Source organism: Elephantulus edwardii, unplaced genomic scaffold (genome assembly GCF_000299155.1).
Source record: "Elephantulus edwardii isolate Elephantulus edwardi_28Jun2011 unplaced genomic scaffold, EleEdw1.0 scaffold00166, whole genome shotgun sequence".
Taxonomy (NCBI): domain Eukaryota; kingdom Metazoa; phylum Chordata; class Mammalia; order Macroscelidea; family Macroscelididae; genus Elephantulus; species Elephantulus edwardii.
In genome coordinates, this window is record NW_006399916.1 from 4,773,870 (window position 1) to 4,791,432 (window position 17,563).

The 17,563-nt window shown below is 44.5% G+C and overlaps 1 protein-coding gene across 1 annotated transcript in view; it reads left to right on the forward strand.

Moving 5' to 3' along the window:
- Positions 1-17,563, forward strand: part of NID1 (nidogen 1) — an 87,637-nt gene that overhangs the window by 54,068 nt on the left and 16,006 nt on the right. The window contains exons 10-12 of the mRNA XM_006895377.1: positions 2,659-2,784; positions 7,919-8,068; positions 9,274-9,399. Of these exons, the coding sequence (XP_006895439.1) occupies positions 2,659-2,784; positions 7,919-8,068; positions 9,274-9,399 (402 nt within the window). The remainder of the gene's footprint in view (positions 1-2,658; positions 2,785-7,918; positions 8,069-9,273; positions 9,400-17,563) is intronic.

Consider the following 17,563-nt stretch of genomic DNA (forward strand, 5'->3'; position numbering starts at 1 on the left):
TAAATTATTCAGCTTATTTTGTCACTGTAACTGAAGGAAAGGTTTCTCACAAGAAACCAAGTTGCATTGAGACAGTTCTGACGCGTAACAACCCACAGGGCGTGGACTGGAACTGCTCTGCCCGGGGTTCAGACTGTGGCCTTCCGGGAGCAGACTGCCGCTTTGACTCGACGTGGGTTCCAGCGCCAGCATTGTGCTTCTCGGCTGAGCACTCAAGCCATGTGTCCCACCAAGGGACTACTTTTCTGGCCGTGTTGTTGCTGGTTGCCATGGTGATCCAGCTCATATCCTCTAGCGTGGGATGAGCAGCCTCACCAGATCCCCAACACTGAGAACTTTAAGGAAGCTGACTGCCACGTTGTTCTCCTGAGGAGCAATTAGTGGGCTCGAGTCGCCAAATTCCCCCTTAGCAGCCAAACACTTGAACACTTTAACCACTAAACCCACTGTCGTTGAGTCGACTGTGGCTCGTGGTGACCCTGTCAGGTTTCTGAGGGAGTGAGGCCTAACGAGGGCAGCCTTTTTCTTCTTTCTACATGTGCTCCAGGTGGGTTCAAACTGCTGACCTTTCACATAACCCACGATGCCCCTGCAGTGATGCCAGTTAGTCATTGTGGTCACTCAGAACTGTCCTTGCATTGGGCTTTTGAGGCTGTAAATCACAGGGAAGGAGATTATCTGTTTTCACTCATAGGCCCACTGGTGGATTTCAACCACCAGAGGCTCTACTTTGTATTTGCAACATAATTCCCTGTGGACTAGGACTACCAGAGCTCCCTAAGTAACAATTGTTGTTAAGTGTCATCAAGTCAAGTATGACTCATAGTGAATTTGGTCACAGCAACCAGGTAGTCGACCTGATGGTTCACATGGCCTCCAAAAGAATAAGAGCCCCTTGGACCACTAGCCCCAGCAACAGCACTAGAAGAGAGAGAGACCCTCAGCTGCTGGGGAGTCCTTGCCACAACTCGATCCTCCCACACACTGAGACTCTCACATCCTTGACACAAGTTTCCATCAAATCCCCATGAGAAAGAGGAGGGGCTTGGAGAGCCCATCTTGTCATGTACCATCAATAAAGTACACTGTACTTAACCAAAATAAAACTAACCAAAAACCCCTTAGAACAACAGTTCTAAACTCTGTCCTATCTACACCACCTGTTTCATCTTCATTCACACAGTTGAGTCCTTTGTGGCAGACAGTGTGTCAATTTATCTCAGTGAGGGTCTTCTCTCCTTCACTGACCCTCCACCTCTCCAAGTATGATGCCCCTCTCCAAGGAATAACTTCTTCTAGCAACATGTCCAAAATATGTAAGATGGAGAATTAGCACTCTGGTTGCCCTTTCTCAAGATGGATCTACTTGTTCTTTTGACAGTCCATGGAATCTTCAGCATTCATTGAAAATAATCTCTAGAAACCATGTTCAGAAAACAGACCTACCCATCTCCCTCCTTTTAACATGCACTTGCTCACATAGTGTCCTGATTTTTGTGTCAGGTCCCCAGCTCAACACCTAACTTGATGGATGGGGTACGGAGCACTAGGAAAGGACCTTGTATCTCTCTAAACAAATTGTTGTTGTTATGTGCCATCGAGTTGCCTGTGACTCATAGCAATCCTATGTACAACAGCCCTAAACCCTGCTCTATTCTGTGCCAACCTTTTGTCTCTGACACCCACCCCCTTACCCCAGTCACCGAATCAATCCATCTCATCGAGGGTCTTCCTCTCTTGCACTGTCCCTCCTCCCTCCCAAGCATGACATCCTGCTCTAAAGACTGGTCCCTCCTTGCAACATGTCCAAAGTATGTCAGACGAAGCTTCAGAATCCTTGCTTCCAAGGAGCAGCATAGTTTAACCCTCTCTAGGATGAACCTGGTTGTTCTCTTAGCAGTCCATGGCATATTCAACAGTCTTCTCCAACACCACAGCTCAAAGGCATCAATTCTCCTATCCTCCCTAGTCATTGTCCAACTCTCTGACACATAACAAGTGATTGCAAAGACCCTGGCCTGTATCAGATGCACCTTAGTCTCCAGAGTGACGCCATTGCTCTTCAGTACTTTGTAGAGATCCCTAACAGCAGACTTTCCCATTGCAATACATCTTTTAATTTCCTGGCTGCTGGTGCCAAGAGTGTTGATTGTGGAGCCAAGCAAAATAAAGCTGTTAACAATCTCAGTCTCTTCACCAAAAATTGTTGTTGTTGTTATATGCCATCGAGTAGCTTGCAACTCATAGCGACCCTATGTACAACAGCCCTAAACCCTGCTCTATCCTGTGCCATTTGCACTGCGTCTGACACACCCATCCCGATTAGCCCACTCACTGAATCAATCCACCTCATATGTAAAGAAAAAAAGAAATCCCACTTAATGCTTCTTTTGGAATATAGAAAATTTTGTTTCTAAGTGCATCTGGCTTCAGAGATATTGTTTTCTATTAAAGTTGTGCTGCCAACCTGAAGGCATGATGTTCAAATCTATGAGTGCTCCACAGGAAAAAGATGGCTGGGCAGTCTCCTCCTGTATGATTTACAGTTCCTGAAAAGCTGCTGGAAAGTCAGCTATGATAGCACATAACAGCAACATGGTCGGTGAGATTATAAGAAGGTTAGAAAGAATTTTCACCTTTTTTTTTAACTTGCCGCAGATATCGATGAATGTTTGGAGCAGCCCTCGGTGTGTGGGAGCCACGCCCTCTGTAATAATCACCCGGGGACCTTCCGCTGCGAGTGTGTGGAGGGCTACCAGTTTTCCAACGAGGGAACGTGTGTGGGTAAGTTGTCTGGATAACCATTTAGAACATTGATTCATGTGGTTTCCGTTTTGTCCTGTGCAGTGAGGCTGTGCCAAGTGGCTGGTTCTGCTGAGATGCGGGTGCCAGGGCTGTGACTGGGCAGGGCTATTTCTGAAGACAAGTCAGACTTAACCCCTACCTCTGTGTCTGTGTGGAGAGTTAGTAAAGGAACAAGCAATCTTGCTACCTATGCGAGGAACAGCATCTCATCTGTCCATTTTAAGAGGCATTCAAACATTTGCATGCTATCTGCTTCCCAGATAGCTCATCTTAACTCTTGTTATTATACCTTTAGTAGCTATGAAAACAATAAGGCTTATTTCTCTTTATAATTTGTGATTCATACTGAGAGGACTGGAGGAAGCCTTCTGCTTTTCACTTATTCATATTGTTTTATGTGTTTGATTTTTAAAAGTTTTAACCTTTAGTGTTTCAGCTGGAGTTCTTTCTAGCACAATCTTCTGAACAATTAAGTTATAAGTAGATGAGATTTGAAGTTGAGATTAAAACAAGCCTACAGAAGCAAAAATACAGCACTGGTTATGTATCTCAGCTGCATTTGTAACTATCTCAAGAAAATATTTGATACACCACCATAGATAATGTACATGAATTCAGGAAGCAAAAGATCGTCAAAAAGACAAGAAAGAAAGAAAAGAAAAGAACAAAACCGGTGTCATAGAAGACTCTGAAACTTGCTCTTGAACATAGAATGGCTAAAACATAACCAAGAAAGGATGAATTAGAAGAATTGAACAGAAGAGTTCAGAAGGTGGTGGTGGTAGTTGTTAGGTGCCATCGAGTCACCTGCGACTCATAGCAACCCTATGTACAGAAGCTCTATTCTTCGCCAATCTCATTGTCTCTGACACACCTACCCCCAGTACCCCAGTCACTGAATCAATCCATCTCATCGAGGGTCTTCCTCTCCTGCACTCTCCCTCTACCCTTGTATGCATGACGTCCCCCTCCAAGGACTAGTACCTCTTTGTAACATGTCCAAAGTATGTCAGACAAATCCTTGCCTCCAAGGAGCAGCCTGGTTTCACCCTCTCTAGGATGAACCTGTTCATTCTCTTAGTCCATGGTATATTCAATACTTTTCTCCAACACCATAGCTCAAAGGCATCAATTCTTCTATCATCCCTAGTAATTGTCCAGCTCTTTGATGCATAGCAAATGATTGCAAAGACTATGGCCTGGATCTGATGCACTTTAGTCTCTAGAAAGGGGTTAGAGAAGAGAAAACACAGTATTGTCATGAAACAGACAAAGACCCAAAGTTAAAGAACACTCAAAACTTCTCAAGGTAAAAAGGAACTGAAGAACACATTCAAGCTTTGAATGAATGATCCTGTGGGTACAATATTGAATAACATCAAAAGAAGATAAAAGGAATACACAGAGTCATTGGTTAATGCTCTGCCATTTCAAGAGGTAGTATATGGCCAAGAACCACTGGTTTTGAAAAAAGAAGTCCAAGCTGCATTGAAGGCATTAGCAAAAACCAACTTCAGGAATTGACAGGTCATTTGAAGAGTTTGAACAAACAGATGCCGCGCTAGATGTGCTGATTTGTCTGTGCCAAGAGATTCAGAAGACCACTGTCTGACCAAGTGGGAGAGATTCATATTTGTACCCATTTGAAATGATGATCCAACTAATTGTAGATATTAATATCACATGCCAATAAAATCTTAAAACATGTCACCCAACTCAGTCCCAGCTCATAACAATCCTCTGTCACATTTCTAGGGCTGACAGCAGGATACTGCTCATCTTTATTCTGTGGAGCAGCTGGGGGATTTGAAATGCTGACCTTACAGTTATCACCCTGCCATGTTACACACTGACACTAATCTTGATGAAGATAGTTCAAAAACAAGGAACTGTCAGAAATTCAAGGTAGATTCAGAAGAAGCTATGAAATATGCAGTATTGGTGCTAACATCAGATGCCAAGAATACCAGAAAGTTGCTTACCTATGTTTTCTTGGTTGTGCAAAGGCATTGAATGATATGGATCAAATTAGGGATAATATTTCAAAGAATGAGAATTCTAAAACACTGAATTGAGCCGATGCAGAACCTGTACATAGATAAAAAAAGTTGTTCAAACATACTAATAGTTTAAAATTGGAAAGAGGTGCATCAGTGTTGTACCCTTTCTCCAGATCTATTCATTTATTTCTCCATACCTACTCAATCTGTATGCTGATCAAATATTCTGAGAAGTTGGACTATATGAAGGAGAATGTGGCATTAAGATTGGAGGAAGACGCATTATAAACTGCATTTTGCAGAGGATACAACTTTCCTTATAGAAAATGAAGATCTTCAGTACTTATTGATGAAACTCAAAGACTTCAGCATGGATCACATCTCAACATTAGGAAAACAAAAATCCTTACAATAAACAACATTTCAGTAATGAATAAAAGACTGAAGTTTTTAAGGATTTCATTTTGCTTGGATCCACCATTAATATCCATGGAAGTTGTCTAGAAATCAAATTATTTATTGTTAGACAAATCTATCAAGGGCCTCTTTAAGGTACTAAAGGCCAAAGAGATCACTTTAAAGCCTCAGGTGATCCAAACTGTGGTGTTTAATTATTTCATATGCATATGAAATTTGAACAATATATAAGGAAACTGAAGTAGAATTGATGCCTCTGCCCTGTGTTGCTAGTGCTGAGTATTAAATAGGCCGTGGACTGCCAGAAGCACAAAGCCATCTTTGAAGGAGTGCAGTCAGGGGACTCCCTGATGAAGAAGACGGTCTCACATACTTGGGGCATGTTGCCAGGAAGGGCCAGCCCTTGGAAAAGCACATCATGTTTGGAGAAGTGGAGGGCTGTGAAGGAATGGAGTGCTCAGTGAGATGGGGTGACCCAGTGCCTACAACAACAGGCCAAGCACAGCAGAGACGATGAGAATGGCTCAGCACTAGGCAGTGTTTAAGTCTTTTGTCACTATGAGTTGTAATCAACTCCGTGGCATCCAGCCAACAGGTGGGATTCTGTTAATGTGAATAGCCGAAGCAAAGCAATGTATTTGGTGCTTATCTGTGTCCTCTCTCTTGGAATACCAGTCAATGTTTAGCATGATGGACACTTGGGTTATGACTTGCCTTCAAATAAATTCTACCTCACTTACATCTAAAACTCCATTTGGAAACAATCTACTTGTGGTTTTGATTTTTAAAAGCCAGGAAGAATAATATTAGCCTTTAAGCCTCATCCAAGTAAGCTGATTAGAAGCTCTTAATTAGAATAATTATGTTTTCTTTTGATGGTGGCAGTGGGCTCCAAAGATTGATGGAGATTTTCAAGTTTGGAAGGCAGAGTTCAGAATGGAACACCTGAACTCAGCATTTCTGCTCAGTTAAAGATATTTCCACTTTAGCTGTGTCTGTGAACCCTCTCGTTGCCTATCTTCATTGTTTACTCCACTCTCAGCAGGCTTTCTGTTTTGCTCAGTCTTGAGGCCGAAGCAAGAGCTGCAGGTCCCAGGGTGAGGCAGTTTCTGGAGGGTGGGCAGAACACAGAGTTCTCATATTTTGAATGTGACCCAAACATCTGCTAGCTGAGAGGCCAGCCACCTTTCCACGGGTGGAGAGTTTAGATTTCAACAGAGCACATCTGATTCTGTGAGTCCCCTGACTTCCTTCTCTGCTGTGTGAGGGAGAGCAGACTCCCTTGCTGAGCTCCTCTCAGTGCATTTTGATTTGGGTTGTGGTGGTGGTGAAGAAGCGCCATCTCTGAGACTCATCCTCAGTCAGTGTGTGAAGGGGATGGATTTCTAGATCGATCTCTTCGTGACTTCGACTCTTGCTGGAGAACCGGATTAGTGCTAGACAGGAGGGTGGGAAGTCCACTTCCACGCGTGTGATTTTAGGGGGGGACACTTGACTTTTCTCAACCTTTGTTCTTCATCTGGAAGATGGGCTTTCCAGCAGTCTCATGACACCTTTGGATGTGCTTCTGGGGGCTGCAGTGGAGGGAATGAGATGACCAGGGGGCAGAACTTAGCCCCATCTCCAGCCTTTCATTTTCTGGTGCATCCAATTGTGAGGATGATTTTGAAGAAATGAGTTTCCTTGCTCAAAAACGAGTACAGAAACTACTGGATGTAGAGTTCTCTCAACCCTCGTATCGTTGAATTTCCAGATCTGCTGCTGCCTGTTGAACCCATGTCATCCCATCTCCTAGTCCCTGGGGAGTTCAAATGGCTCATCTCACCCCATCCCACTGCTTTTCAACCTGCCTCCTCATAGTCTCTCCGGCCACTGTGACTGCACTGGGTCTGATGGCCTTAGGTCAGGGAACATTCATTTTCTTGGATTATCTTCAGAGAAGAAAGAAGTAGAAAAGCTAAAGCCCAACGTAGTCTTTTTATTTCTCTTTTCAAGCCAAGTTTTGCCTCTCATTCAAACCTTTCCTCCTCTGTTATGCCTCTGGCATTCTCATAAGCTGACAGGCATCTTGCCTCACTGCCTAGTATGCTGGGAGTCATTCCTGTTGACCAAGGAGGAGCCTGAGGCTCCAGGAGTTAATCTAACGGTGAATGGTTGACCTGGTGTAAGCCCAGGCGTGGTCCCCTCTCTTTTCTCTGTACTTTCTCAATGCCATGGATAAATATTGTTCTTCCTCACTGGGAAGTAACTGACTGGGGCATTCATAGTGGATGCCCTAGCTGCACAGAATAGTACAGGCTCGGAGATCCCATACGATAGGCTCAGGTACATCAAATGTGGTGCTGATGTAGTTGCTGTGGGAATATATGCAGATATTCCAAATCCACCTCCAGAATGAGGGGAAGTTGGGTCCTAGGGACCTGCTCCAGGGACCAGCCTGGAGCATGCCCTGGAGCAAAGGCCTGGCTCTGAGGTCTGAAGCCAGGCTACAGGGCCCCCCGAGGATTGCCAGGGGGAGAATCCAGGTGGGTGGGCATGGGGTGGAAGCGAGGGTGACCAGAGCTGTGGTAAGCAGCGTGAGGATCTAAGCCCAGCTGCCCTCGGTAGGGAGCCTGTTTTCACCACAGGCATGATAGGAGTTTGCTAGGCCTGCTTACAAGACCTTCTCCATGGTGTCTGGACCTTTTGTTCTGAAGCTGTTACAGACCAGCGCCCCGTCGACTTCTGCAGCAGTGGCCTCCATGACTGTGACATCCCTCAGCGGGCCCAGTGTACTTACTTGGGAGGGTCCTCCTACCACTGCTCCTGTCTGCCTGGCTTCTTCGGGGATGGCCGGGCCTGCCAAGGTAGGTGCTCACGTGGTCCTCCCTGCTTCAAGAACGGACCTGAGGGTCCCTGTGTGCCAGGTCCTCTGTTCCTTACCCTCCGCCGCCACCTGAGCCCTACCCTGTGGGTGACCTGGCTGCATTCATAGTCCTTCTGTGTGACCTGTCCGTTTCCTTTCTCCTCTCATTGGTCTCCCTACCGATCTGTTATAGGGCACGATTAGATGCCTGCTCTCTGCGAGACACTGAGGCTGCTTGATAGATAATCCTTGCATATGTAAAGTAATATATAAGACTTATATAAATATATATACATACATACACATATACATACATGCATGCATGTATATATGTATACATACGTGTGTGTATATATATATATACACACATACATGTTTGTGTGTATGTAGATAGACAGATAGATACTGTTCAGTAGAGTACAGCTCAGAGCAGCCCTATGAACAAATGATCTGAACTCTGCTCTATCCTGTGCCAATATCATCATCTCCAACATGCTTGAGCCCATTGATTTCGTCACTGTGTCAGTCTGTCTTATTGAGGATCCTCCTCTCATTTGTTCACTCTCCACCTTCCTTTCTCAGCATGATGTCTTTTTCCAATGACTGGCCCCTCCTAACAGCATGTCCAAAGTATGTGAGATGAAGTTTTTTATCATCACCCTGGTTGCACTACCTCCAACACAGATTTGTTTGTTCTTTTGACAGTTCATAAGATACTCAGTATTCTTCTACATCACAATTAAAAGGTTTTAATTATTTTTTGGTTTTCTTTAGTCATTGTCCAACTTTCAGATGCAAAAGAAGCAATTGAAAATACCATGGCTTGAATCTAGCACAACTCAGTCTTTAAACTGACATTCTTGCTCATTAATATTTTGTTGTTGTTATATGCCACTGAGTTGGAACAACTCACAGCTGACCCTCTCTTGGGTTTTCAGAGGCCTGGGAGAAGATTGCCCATCTTTCTCCTGGAGGTAGCTGGTGGACTTGAACTCCCTGCCTTTGAGTTGACAGCACACTTCCTTACCACTAGGCTACCAGAGTTCTAAGACATTGTTCCCAGATTTAAAACAGGTTGCCTCTGAGTCAGCGAGTGACTTGAAGTTATTTTGTAAGCGGTGACGTCCAGAAGTGGCCTCCCTGTGCTGACCTGGTGGAGATGCCCAGAAAGCACCTCACTGTGCTGACCCAGTGTCTGTTTTGCAGATGTGGACGAGTGCCAGCCGAGCCGATGCCACCCTGATGCCTTCTGCTACAACACGCCAGGCTCCTTCACGTGCCAGTGCAAGCCTGGTTACCACGGAGATGGCTTCCGTTGCGAGCCTGGGGCAGGTGAGGGGTTGGTACCCCATTGCCCTGTCTGCGGCCCTGGGAGAGACATAGGGTGGGACATGGAGAGACGTGGGGTGGGAAGCCAGAGTTCTGTGGTGAGTTCTGAGAGGTTCTGAAATAGGAGATCTGAGCATTCAGGCTGTGCCCTATAACTTGGGGTATGGGAAGCTTCAGGTACATGCACGATTTCCTGTATGTTCATATCTATCACTTTAAGGTAAGTACTCTGTCTCCATTTACACAGATGTGTGTTAGAACCTAAAAAGATAGAGATGCAGCCAAGGTCCCACAGGTAATGAGGGCTCAAGCAAAGATCCAGGCCTCTGTCTGTCCGAAGGACCTCAAGCCTTTTATTAGTCCTTTAAACTGTGCTGAGTCCTGGCATGCGATTAAGAATAGGTTTGACACTTCCAACAAGAGTTAGCCACTAAGCTCATTGATTCTATTGGGTTGGAACTGACTCCGAGCTGATCCTCCAATGGATCAGTCTATCTTGTTGAGGATCTTCCTCTCTTTTGTTGACGTTCTACCTTTCCCAGCATGATGTCATTTTTCAAGATCTGGCCCCTGTAGCGACTTTTCAGAGGCTGTAAATTGCACGGGAGGAAACTGCCCCTCTTTCTTCCTTTGGAGCAGTTAGTGGATTCGAACCAGAGCCTTTGGGTTGGCAACAAAACGCCTTACTGCTACCACCAGGGAGAGCCTGTCATTTCTTTTTTCATCTCTGCTTCTCTTTTGGCAAGATATATTCCTGCCACTATAAATGAAGAGGTATATAGCAAGGAATTGTGCTGCCAACCCAAAGGCAGGTGAGTTGAACCCACCAGCTTCTCCACAGGAGGAAGACGGACACTCTCCTTCCATGCGATTTACAGCCTCTGAAAACTTGCTGGAAGGTCAGCTCTGAATTGGTTCCAACTCGACGGCACACAAAAACTACAAGAGATAGATGGAAATTTTAATGACACCACATTTTTCTAAATGGTTACTAACTGGCTTATGTCTGTTCCCATCAGTAACGTGAGTGTCTTGAAGGTGCAGGGAGCATGTGCCTCATGGTAAGGGTGAAGAAATAATTGAATGCACATGTGAGGAAACATTAGAATTAATTGCATTATTAGTATAATTAGCATTAATTGCATTAACCAATTGTAATTAATGATATAAAATAAAATGTATATGAATGATTGAATGAAAAGGAATTGGGGGAAAACCAAACCAGCAATAATTTGACATACCTACACCAGCAGTATATGAAAGTATTTGCGTACCTTCTTTCTAAATTGGACGAGTTTGGATAGTCACTGATCTAAAAAGAGATAATCAGATTAAATTTGAACGTTGAGATTTTTATTATTATTTGCACTGATCTAAATGGTTTTCTCAGCTTAGATCAAGGGTAGCAAACTAGCTTGTGGACCACATGTGGCTCACCACCTGCATTTGTCAGTAAGTTTTATTGGAATGTGGCCACGCTTATTAATAGTCCTGTTGTTGTGTACTGTCAAGTTGGAATCAACTTATAGTTGCTGTTCATTGGGTTTTCAGAGGCAGTAAACCTCACAGCAAAAGATTGCCAATCCTTCTCCCACAGAGAAGCTGGTGGATTCAAACCACTTGCCTTCAGGATTGCCACCAAAGCTCCTTTTACTAGCCCTGCAAAGCCCAAACTTTTTATTACCTGGCCCTTTTCAGAAAAAGTGTGCCCACTACTGAATTATATGAACCTAGGCAGGCTCACTCATTGTTCCTAAAACCAGAGTTAAAATTTACTTTCTTCTTAGATTTGGAAGATGTTGAGAAGACCTAATGATAATTTGAGTCAAGCTATTCTGGCATCTAATAAAAATGACTAAAGTTCCTTATTTCCTTTGGCGTGTTTCACATCTCTGGTTCAAAAGCAACAGATGTTTTGCCATTTGGTTTTTTTGTTTTTAACCCGACTCTTAACCTGGCTTGGTGGTTCTGTTTACTAAATAGAAATGCTTCTCAGCGATTAAGCTAAATTATGAAGTCATGACGAAGATAAAACCCAGGACAGCTACTGGCCAGTATTGTTTAGGCATTTAATTCTGTCCTCCTGAGGACCTCTAAACACAGTTATGTGCCTGGAAGAGATTATGCTCTAGAAATATATAAGGGTATTTATTGAATGTTGTTTGTAATAGAAAAAAATAGCTACATGGTCATTCATAGGAAGGATGAAATTACCCCTTCATACAGTGAGTTCCATTCACACAGTGAAACAATATACAGCTGCCCATTAACTCAGCGACATACTATATGTACAGTGATACATTCACACAGTGACATTATACGTACAGTGATCCATTCACACAGTGAAACAATATACAGCTGCCCATTAACTCAGTGACATACTATATGTACAGTGATCCATTCACACAGTGACACATTATACGTACAGTGATCCATTCACACAGTGACATGCTAGTCAGCAGTTAAGATGAATGAACTAGTTAGGCTGTCGAGCTGAGTATGCCTCATAGCGACCGTATGAACAATAGATCGGGTCCCTGTCCTGTCCTGAGCCATCCTCATCATCTCTGACATTCTTGAGTCCATTGCTGCAGTCACTGTGTCAATCCATCTCATTGGGAGTCTTCCTCTCTTTCACTGACCCTTCACCTCTGCGAGCAAGAAATAGTCTCTCCTAACAACATGCCCAAAGTATGAGAGACAAAGCTTTGCCCCCCTTGCCTCCAAAGAGCTCTCTGGTTATGCTCTCTGATTGTAAATCACACAGGAGGACATTGCACATCTTTCTCCTGTGGAGCCTCTGGTAGATTTAACTGCCTGCCTTTGGGTTGGTAATATATGTGAAAGTATGCTGAATAAGTATGCTACTAAAAGGAAAGAAAAGTGAGAACCATTTTAATTTATACTCTGACAGAAAAGGAAGCGATGCCTTTGGGTTGTGGTGTTGGAGAAGAGTAATGGCTATCCCATGGACAACCAAAAGTACAGACAAATGTCTTGTCAGAAGTGCAACCAGGGTGTTCCTTAGATGCAAAGATGGGGAAACTTTATCTCCCATACTTTGGGCATATTCTCAGGGAGGATAATCATTTCATCTCCCTTGTGTGCCCTATTCACACTTTATTAACCCTTCTTTAGTTCAAGGTCTCTGACCAAAGCCTTAAAGTGCTCACGTTGCCACAAGTCCGTATCAGCTGACAAACCCTCACATCTGTTCTTTGGATGCCTCCTCCAACCTGGACCCCAGCTTTATCCTGTCCACCATTGTCATCTCTCCCAGGGTTTCCTGACCTCTTCTGATTCTTCTGCTCACAGCCCAGCAGCAGCCAACAGCTGGTCAGTCTACTCACACCCAGGCTGATGGGCTGCCTGTGGTAAGGACATGACAGGCCTCATGCTCACAGGCTGGTCCAGTTTCTAACTCACCCAAGCCCGCTGGGTGAAAGAGGACAAGGAAGGAGTATCTTGTTGGCATTAATCATTGGACCAACCAGATACAAGCATAGGAAATGTGTCTCTGTTACCCATCCCCACTCCACCCACCAAATCCTTCATGGAAAATTCTCCATGGGGGACACCCCCTGGGCTGCCCCTTCTGTTTGCTAGCTGACTTCTCCAGGAAACTGAGTGATAGTGCAAGTTTCCATAAACATACTTGAAATTCCATTTCGTGAGTCACAGTTGCAACCACCCCCTCCTGCTACAAGACACAGACCACACTTAGAAGTTCCACTGCCAATTCAAGATGGCTTGAGAGTGTGTGTGTTAGCCATGGTGACACAGAACTGTCCACTTTGTGACAAGGAGAGGGCCTCCCCTAAAAGTTTGATTGAACTGGCAGGACACAGAACACGGATCTTTATTCCAGCTAGGAAAAGAGCATCATACACAAATGTAGTGTTGTTATATGCTCTCTAATTACCTGTGACTCAGAGTGACCTTACGCACACCAGCTTTGAACCCTGCTCTATCTTGAGCCAGTCTCACTGTCTCCGACACACCTGCCCCTCTTGCCAAAGTCACTGTGTCAATCCATGTCATTTAGGGTCTTCCTCTCCTGTGTTGTCCCTCGACCCATCCGAGCATGATGTCTTTCTCCAAGGACTGGTCTCTTCTGGCAACAAGCCAAAAGTATGTGAGATGGAGCTTCAAAATCCTTGCCGCTAAGGAGAAACATGGTTTTACCTTCTCTAGGCCAGACCTGTTTGTTGTCTTGGGAGTCCATGGTATGTTCAAGACCTCTCCAGAACCACAACTCAAAGACATCGATTCCTCTTTTGTCATGCATGTTCATTGTCCAGTTCTCTGATGGCATAGCAAGTTATTGTGAAGACCATGGTCTGGATCAGGCATACCTTATACTCTAGGCTGAAATCTTTGCACTTCAGCACTCTAGAGAGGTTCCTGACAGCAGACTTTCCTAAACCGATTCAAATTTTGGTTTCTTGACTGCTGGTTAACACCGAGAGTATCAATTGTGAACCTAGCAAACTGAAAATATTAATTTCAATCTTTTCTCCATCTATTATGATGCTGCCAATTGGCCAAGTTGTAAGAATCTTTATTTTCTTGATGTTGAGCTTCAATCCATATTGAAGGCTTCAGTCCTTGACTTTCTGCAGCAGATGCTTCAGGTCCTCCTCAGTTTCAGCAAGCAGGGTTGTGTCATCTGCATAATACAAGTTGTTGATGAGTCTTACACCAATTCTGATGCCACATTTCTCATAATGGCTACCTCCCAATTGTTCTGTTCCTCATATAGATTGAAAAGGTATGGAGACAGGATGCATCCCTGACACACTCCTTTCCTGATTTCAAACCATGCAATGTTTGCTAGCTCTGCTCTGACGACTGCCTACTGGTCAAAGTGGATTCAGTATCTGTAGGTGAAGTTCATGTCCATTAGGACTTGGACGAAGGACTAAGAATCTCATTCCAGAACATCAGTGTTGAAAGCCCTGGGGACTCATTTCCACTCGGACACACATCCCATGGGCCCAAGTCAACTCAATGGCAGCTCTTTGTGGCTGTTGTCATGTGTGTATGAATGGGGACGGTTTATCCAGAAACTACCAAACCCTGTACGAATGTAAGCTAAAGAGGCAGAGAGCAAATTCTATGTCCAAGAGTGAATAAAACTCATATGTTTATTTTCAACCAGATGGTTAACGTCTTTGGCTCTTTCCACATCACATATGTTGGGTTTTATTGTTTTTTGGGATTTTTTTTTTCTCTTAAACTAGCCTTGGAGACAAAAGACAAAGCCTATACTTTTCCTTGCCAAGTTCAGAAAGCACGTTTCCAGCATGCTGATGGCTTCTGATAGAGTCAGCTCCCTCATCACTGACACAGTGACTACAGCCATGGCTCAAACGTGGCAGAGATGATGAGGATGGCGCAGGATAGGACAGGGTTCAGAACTGTTCATGGGGTGGTTGTGAGTTGTCAACTTGACAGCACCTAACAACAACAGGAGCTGACAGCAGGGACAAAATGTGCCTGTGGCATTCATTGGTCAACACACACACACACACACACACACAAAGAGAAGGTTGTCATATCTGCCCTGTGCAGATTACAGCCAGAAGTGAACATTTACATGTGAACTTTCAGGTCTGTTATGATCCACACAGTCAAATGCCTTTCCACAGTCAGTGAAACACTGATAGACATCCTTCTTGTTTTCTCTGTTTTCAGCCAAGATCCATCTGACATTAGCAATGATATCCTTGAGGCCTTTTCTAATATCAGCGTGAACTTCTGGCAGTTTGCTCTTGATGTCGCTGCGTTAGCAGTCTTGGGATGCTTTTCAGCAAGATTGGACTTACATGTGATATTAATGATGTTGTTTGATATTTTCCACATTCTAGTGGATCACCTTTTTAAAGAATGTGAACAGATACAAATCTCTTCCAGTCAGTTAACCAGGTAGCTGTCTTTCCGATTTCTTTGCACAGGTGTGTATGTCCAGGGCGGTATCTGTTAGTTGGGATGTGTCATGGGCATCTCATCAATTCCTGGGGTCTTGTTTCTTGCCACTGCCTACAGAGCAGCTAGAACTTCCTCCTTCGTCACCATTGTTTCCGGGTCAACCAATTCTTTTTGGTATAGGGACTATGTGTACGCTTTCCATCTTCTTTTGATGCTTCCTGGGTCATTCAGCATTCTGCCCAAAGCATCTTTAAATATTGCAGCTTGAGGCTTGAATTTGTTTCTCAGGTTTCAGGTTGTGAAATGAGTTCTGAGTGAGTTCTTCCTTTTTTATTCTCTAATTCCAGCTCTTTGCACAAATCATTATAATACTGAGTTTTGTCTTCTTGTGCTGCCTTTTTTAATCTTCTGTCCATCTCTCTTACTTCTCCATTTCTTCCCTTTGTTCTGGCTTCTTGATGTTCTGTCGCAATCTTTGGGGTTTCCTCTGACATCCATCTTGGTCTTCTCTTTCTCCCCTAGACTTTTGCTTTCTTCCTATGTATATAGTATCACAGCAACAGGCAAACCACCATAGTATTGCAAACTGCCACATGGACCATGTGTGTGTGTTTCCTCATATCATAACTACTTGGAGTGCCATAGAGCAGGGACTGGCAAAGTGCAAGCAGCAGGCCACATCTGGCCCCCTGCCTGTGTGTGAACAACCCTTCGGTGGGACATAACCGCACTCATTCCTTTACATTTCCTCTACAGCTGTACTGACATCAGCAACAGACATCAGAGTCCCCACAAAACCAAAATTGTGTCTGGGACCTTATGGGAAAGGACTTGTGGTTCCGGTACACCGGCTGCTCCACAGGGAAAGGACAGGCAGTCCTCTCCCGGGAGAGTTACAGCTTCCGACAGCCTGCTGAGGGTCAGCTATGAGTCAGCTCCCACTCAGCGGCAGTGAGTTCTTGTTCTTCACAGCAAAGCAACTGACCCCTGGCCTGGAGTTGTACACTTCACGTCTTCACTAAAGCACTAAGGTGGAAACCCCCCAGCGGTTGGGATCTGGTTTCTTTCTGTGAAAACACTCGCCTCGCTGTAATTGTGGATTTACTTGTTCTCTTCCTCCACAACCAGCAGACTGAATTCAGATTTCATCCTACATCACTTGTGAGAGAAGTTGTACTTGGGTACAAGATAACAAAGATGGTACATGGTACAGGTCAGCAGAAATACAGCTTTTAGCCTGGACATCGTGTGGTGGGTGCTGAAGAGGTGCCACGAGATGGTCTTCACAGTGCCTGGACCCACTAGCTTGTGTTGCACTCGAAATCAAAAAATGCCACCAGGTCAACCCCTATTTATGGTGTCCCAAGTGTTGTTGTTGTTGTTGTGTGTTGTCAAGTCAGAACTAACTTAGACCTGACCCTCCAGCAGATTTTCAGAGGCTGTAAATCTCATAGGAGGAGACTTCCCATCTTTCTCCCTTGGGGCAGCTTGTGGATTCGAACTGCTTGCCTTTGGGTTAGTAGCACAACTCCTTAGCTCTAAGCCACCAGAGCTCCCAGTGCTCTATAGGGTTTGCAAAGGCTATGTTTTCTGAAGCAGATTGCTCGGACCTCCTGTTGTAGTGCCTCCTCCAGCGGGTTCAAGCTCACAACCTTTTGGTTAGCAGCCAAGTGCATTCCTGATCACCTAGGGATTCCATATCTCACTTTGCATTTGGAAGTTGATCTTTCCATGTTTTCTAACCAGTGATTCCGCAGACATAAACAAGTATTTCCCTGCTCTGGGATCTGAGGTGTACAATGTTGAGGGATGGTAAGAACATGATTAAAAGGAAACATACAAATGTTGGTAAAACCACCCTGTGGTCTCTGGTCTCCACCGTCACTGCCTGCACTCAGGTTGGTGAGTAATCGAGAAGCTTGGTATGATAAAGAGGACCAACTAGGAAAACCTAAAAGTCCTCAGACAAACATCATTAAAGTAAAACTCAGTGCTTCAGCCATATAAAAATCCTCACCTTATTGCCATTGGTGGTTGTGCCAAGCTGCTCCCCGGAGGCTAGGACTTTGAAGCTCCGTCTCACATACTTTGGACATGTGGCCAGGAGGGACCAGTCCCTGGAGTGGGACATCATGCTTGAAAGGGTGGAGGGACAGTGCAGGAGAGGAAGACCCTGGATGAGATCGATTCAGTAACTGGGATAGTGGGTGAGGTGTGTCAGAGTCAGTGAGACTAG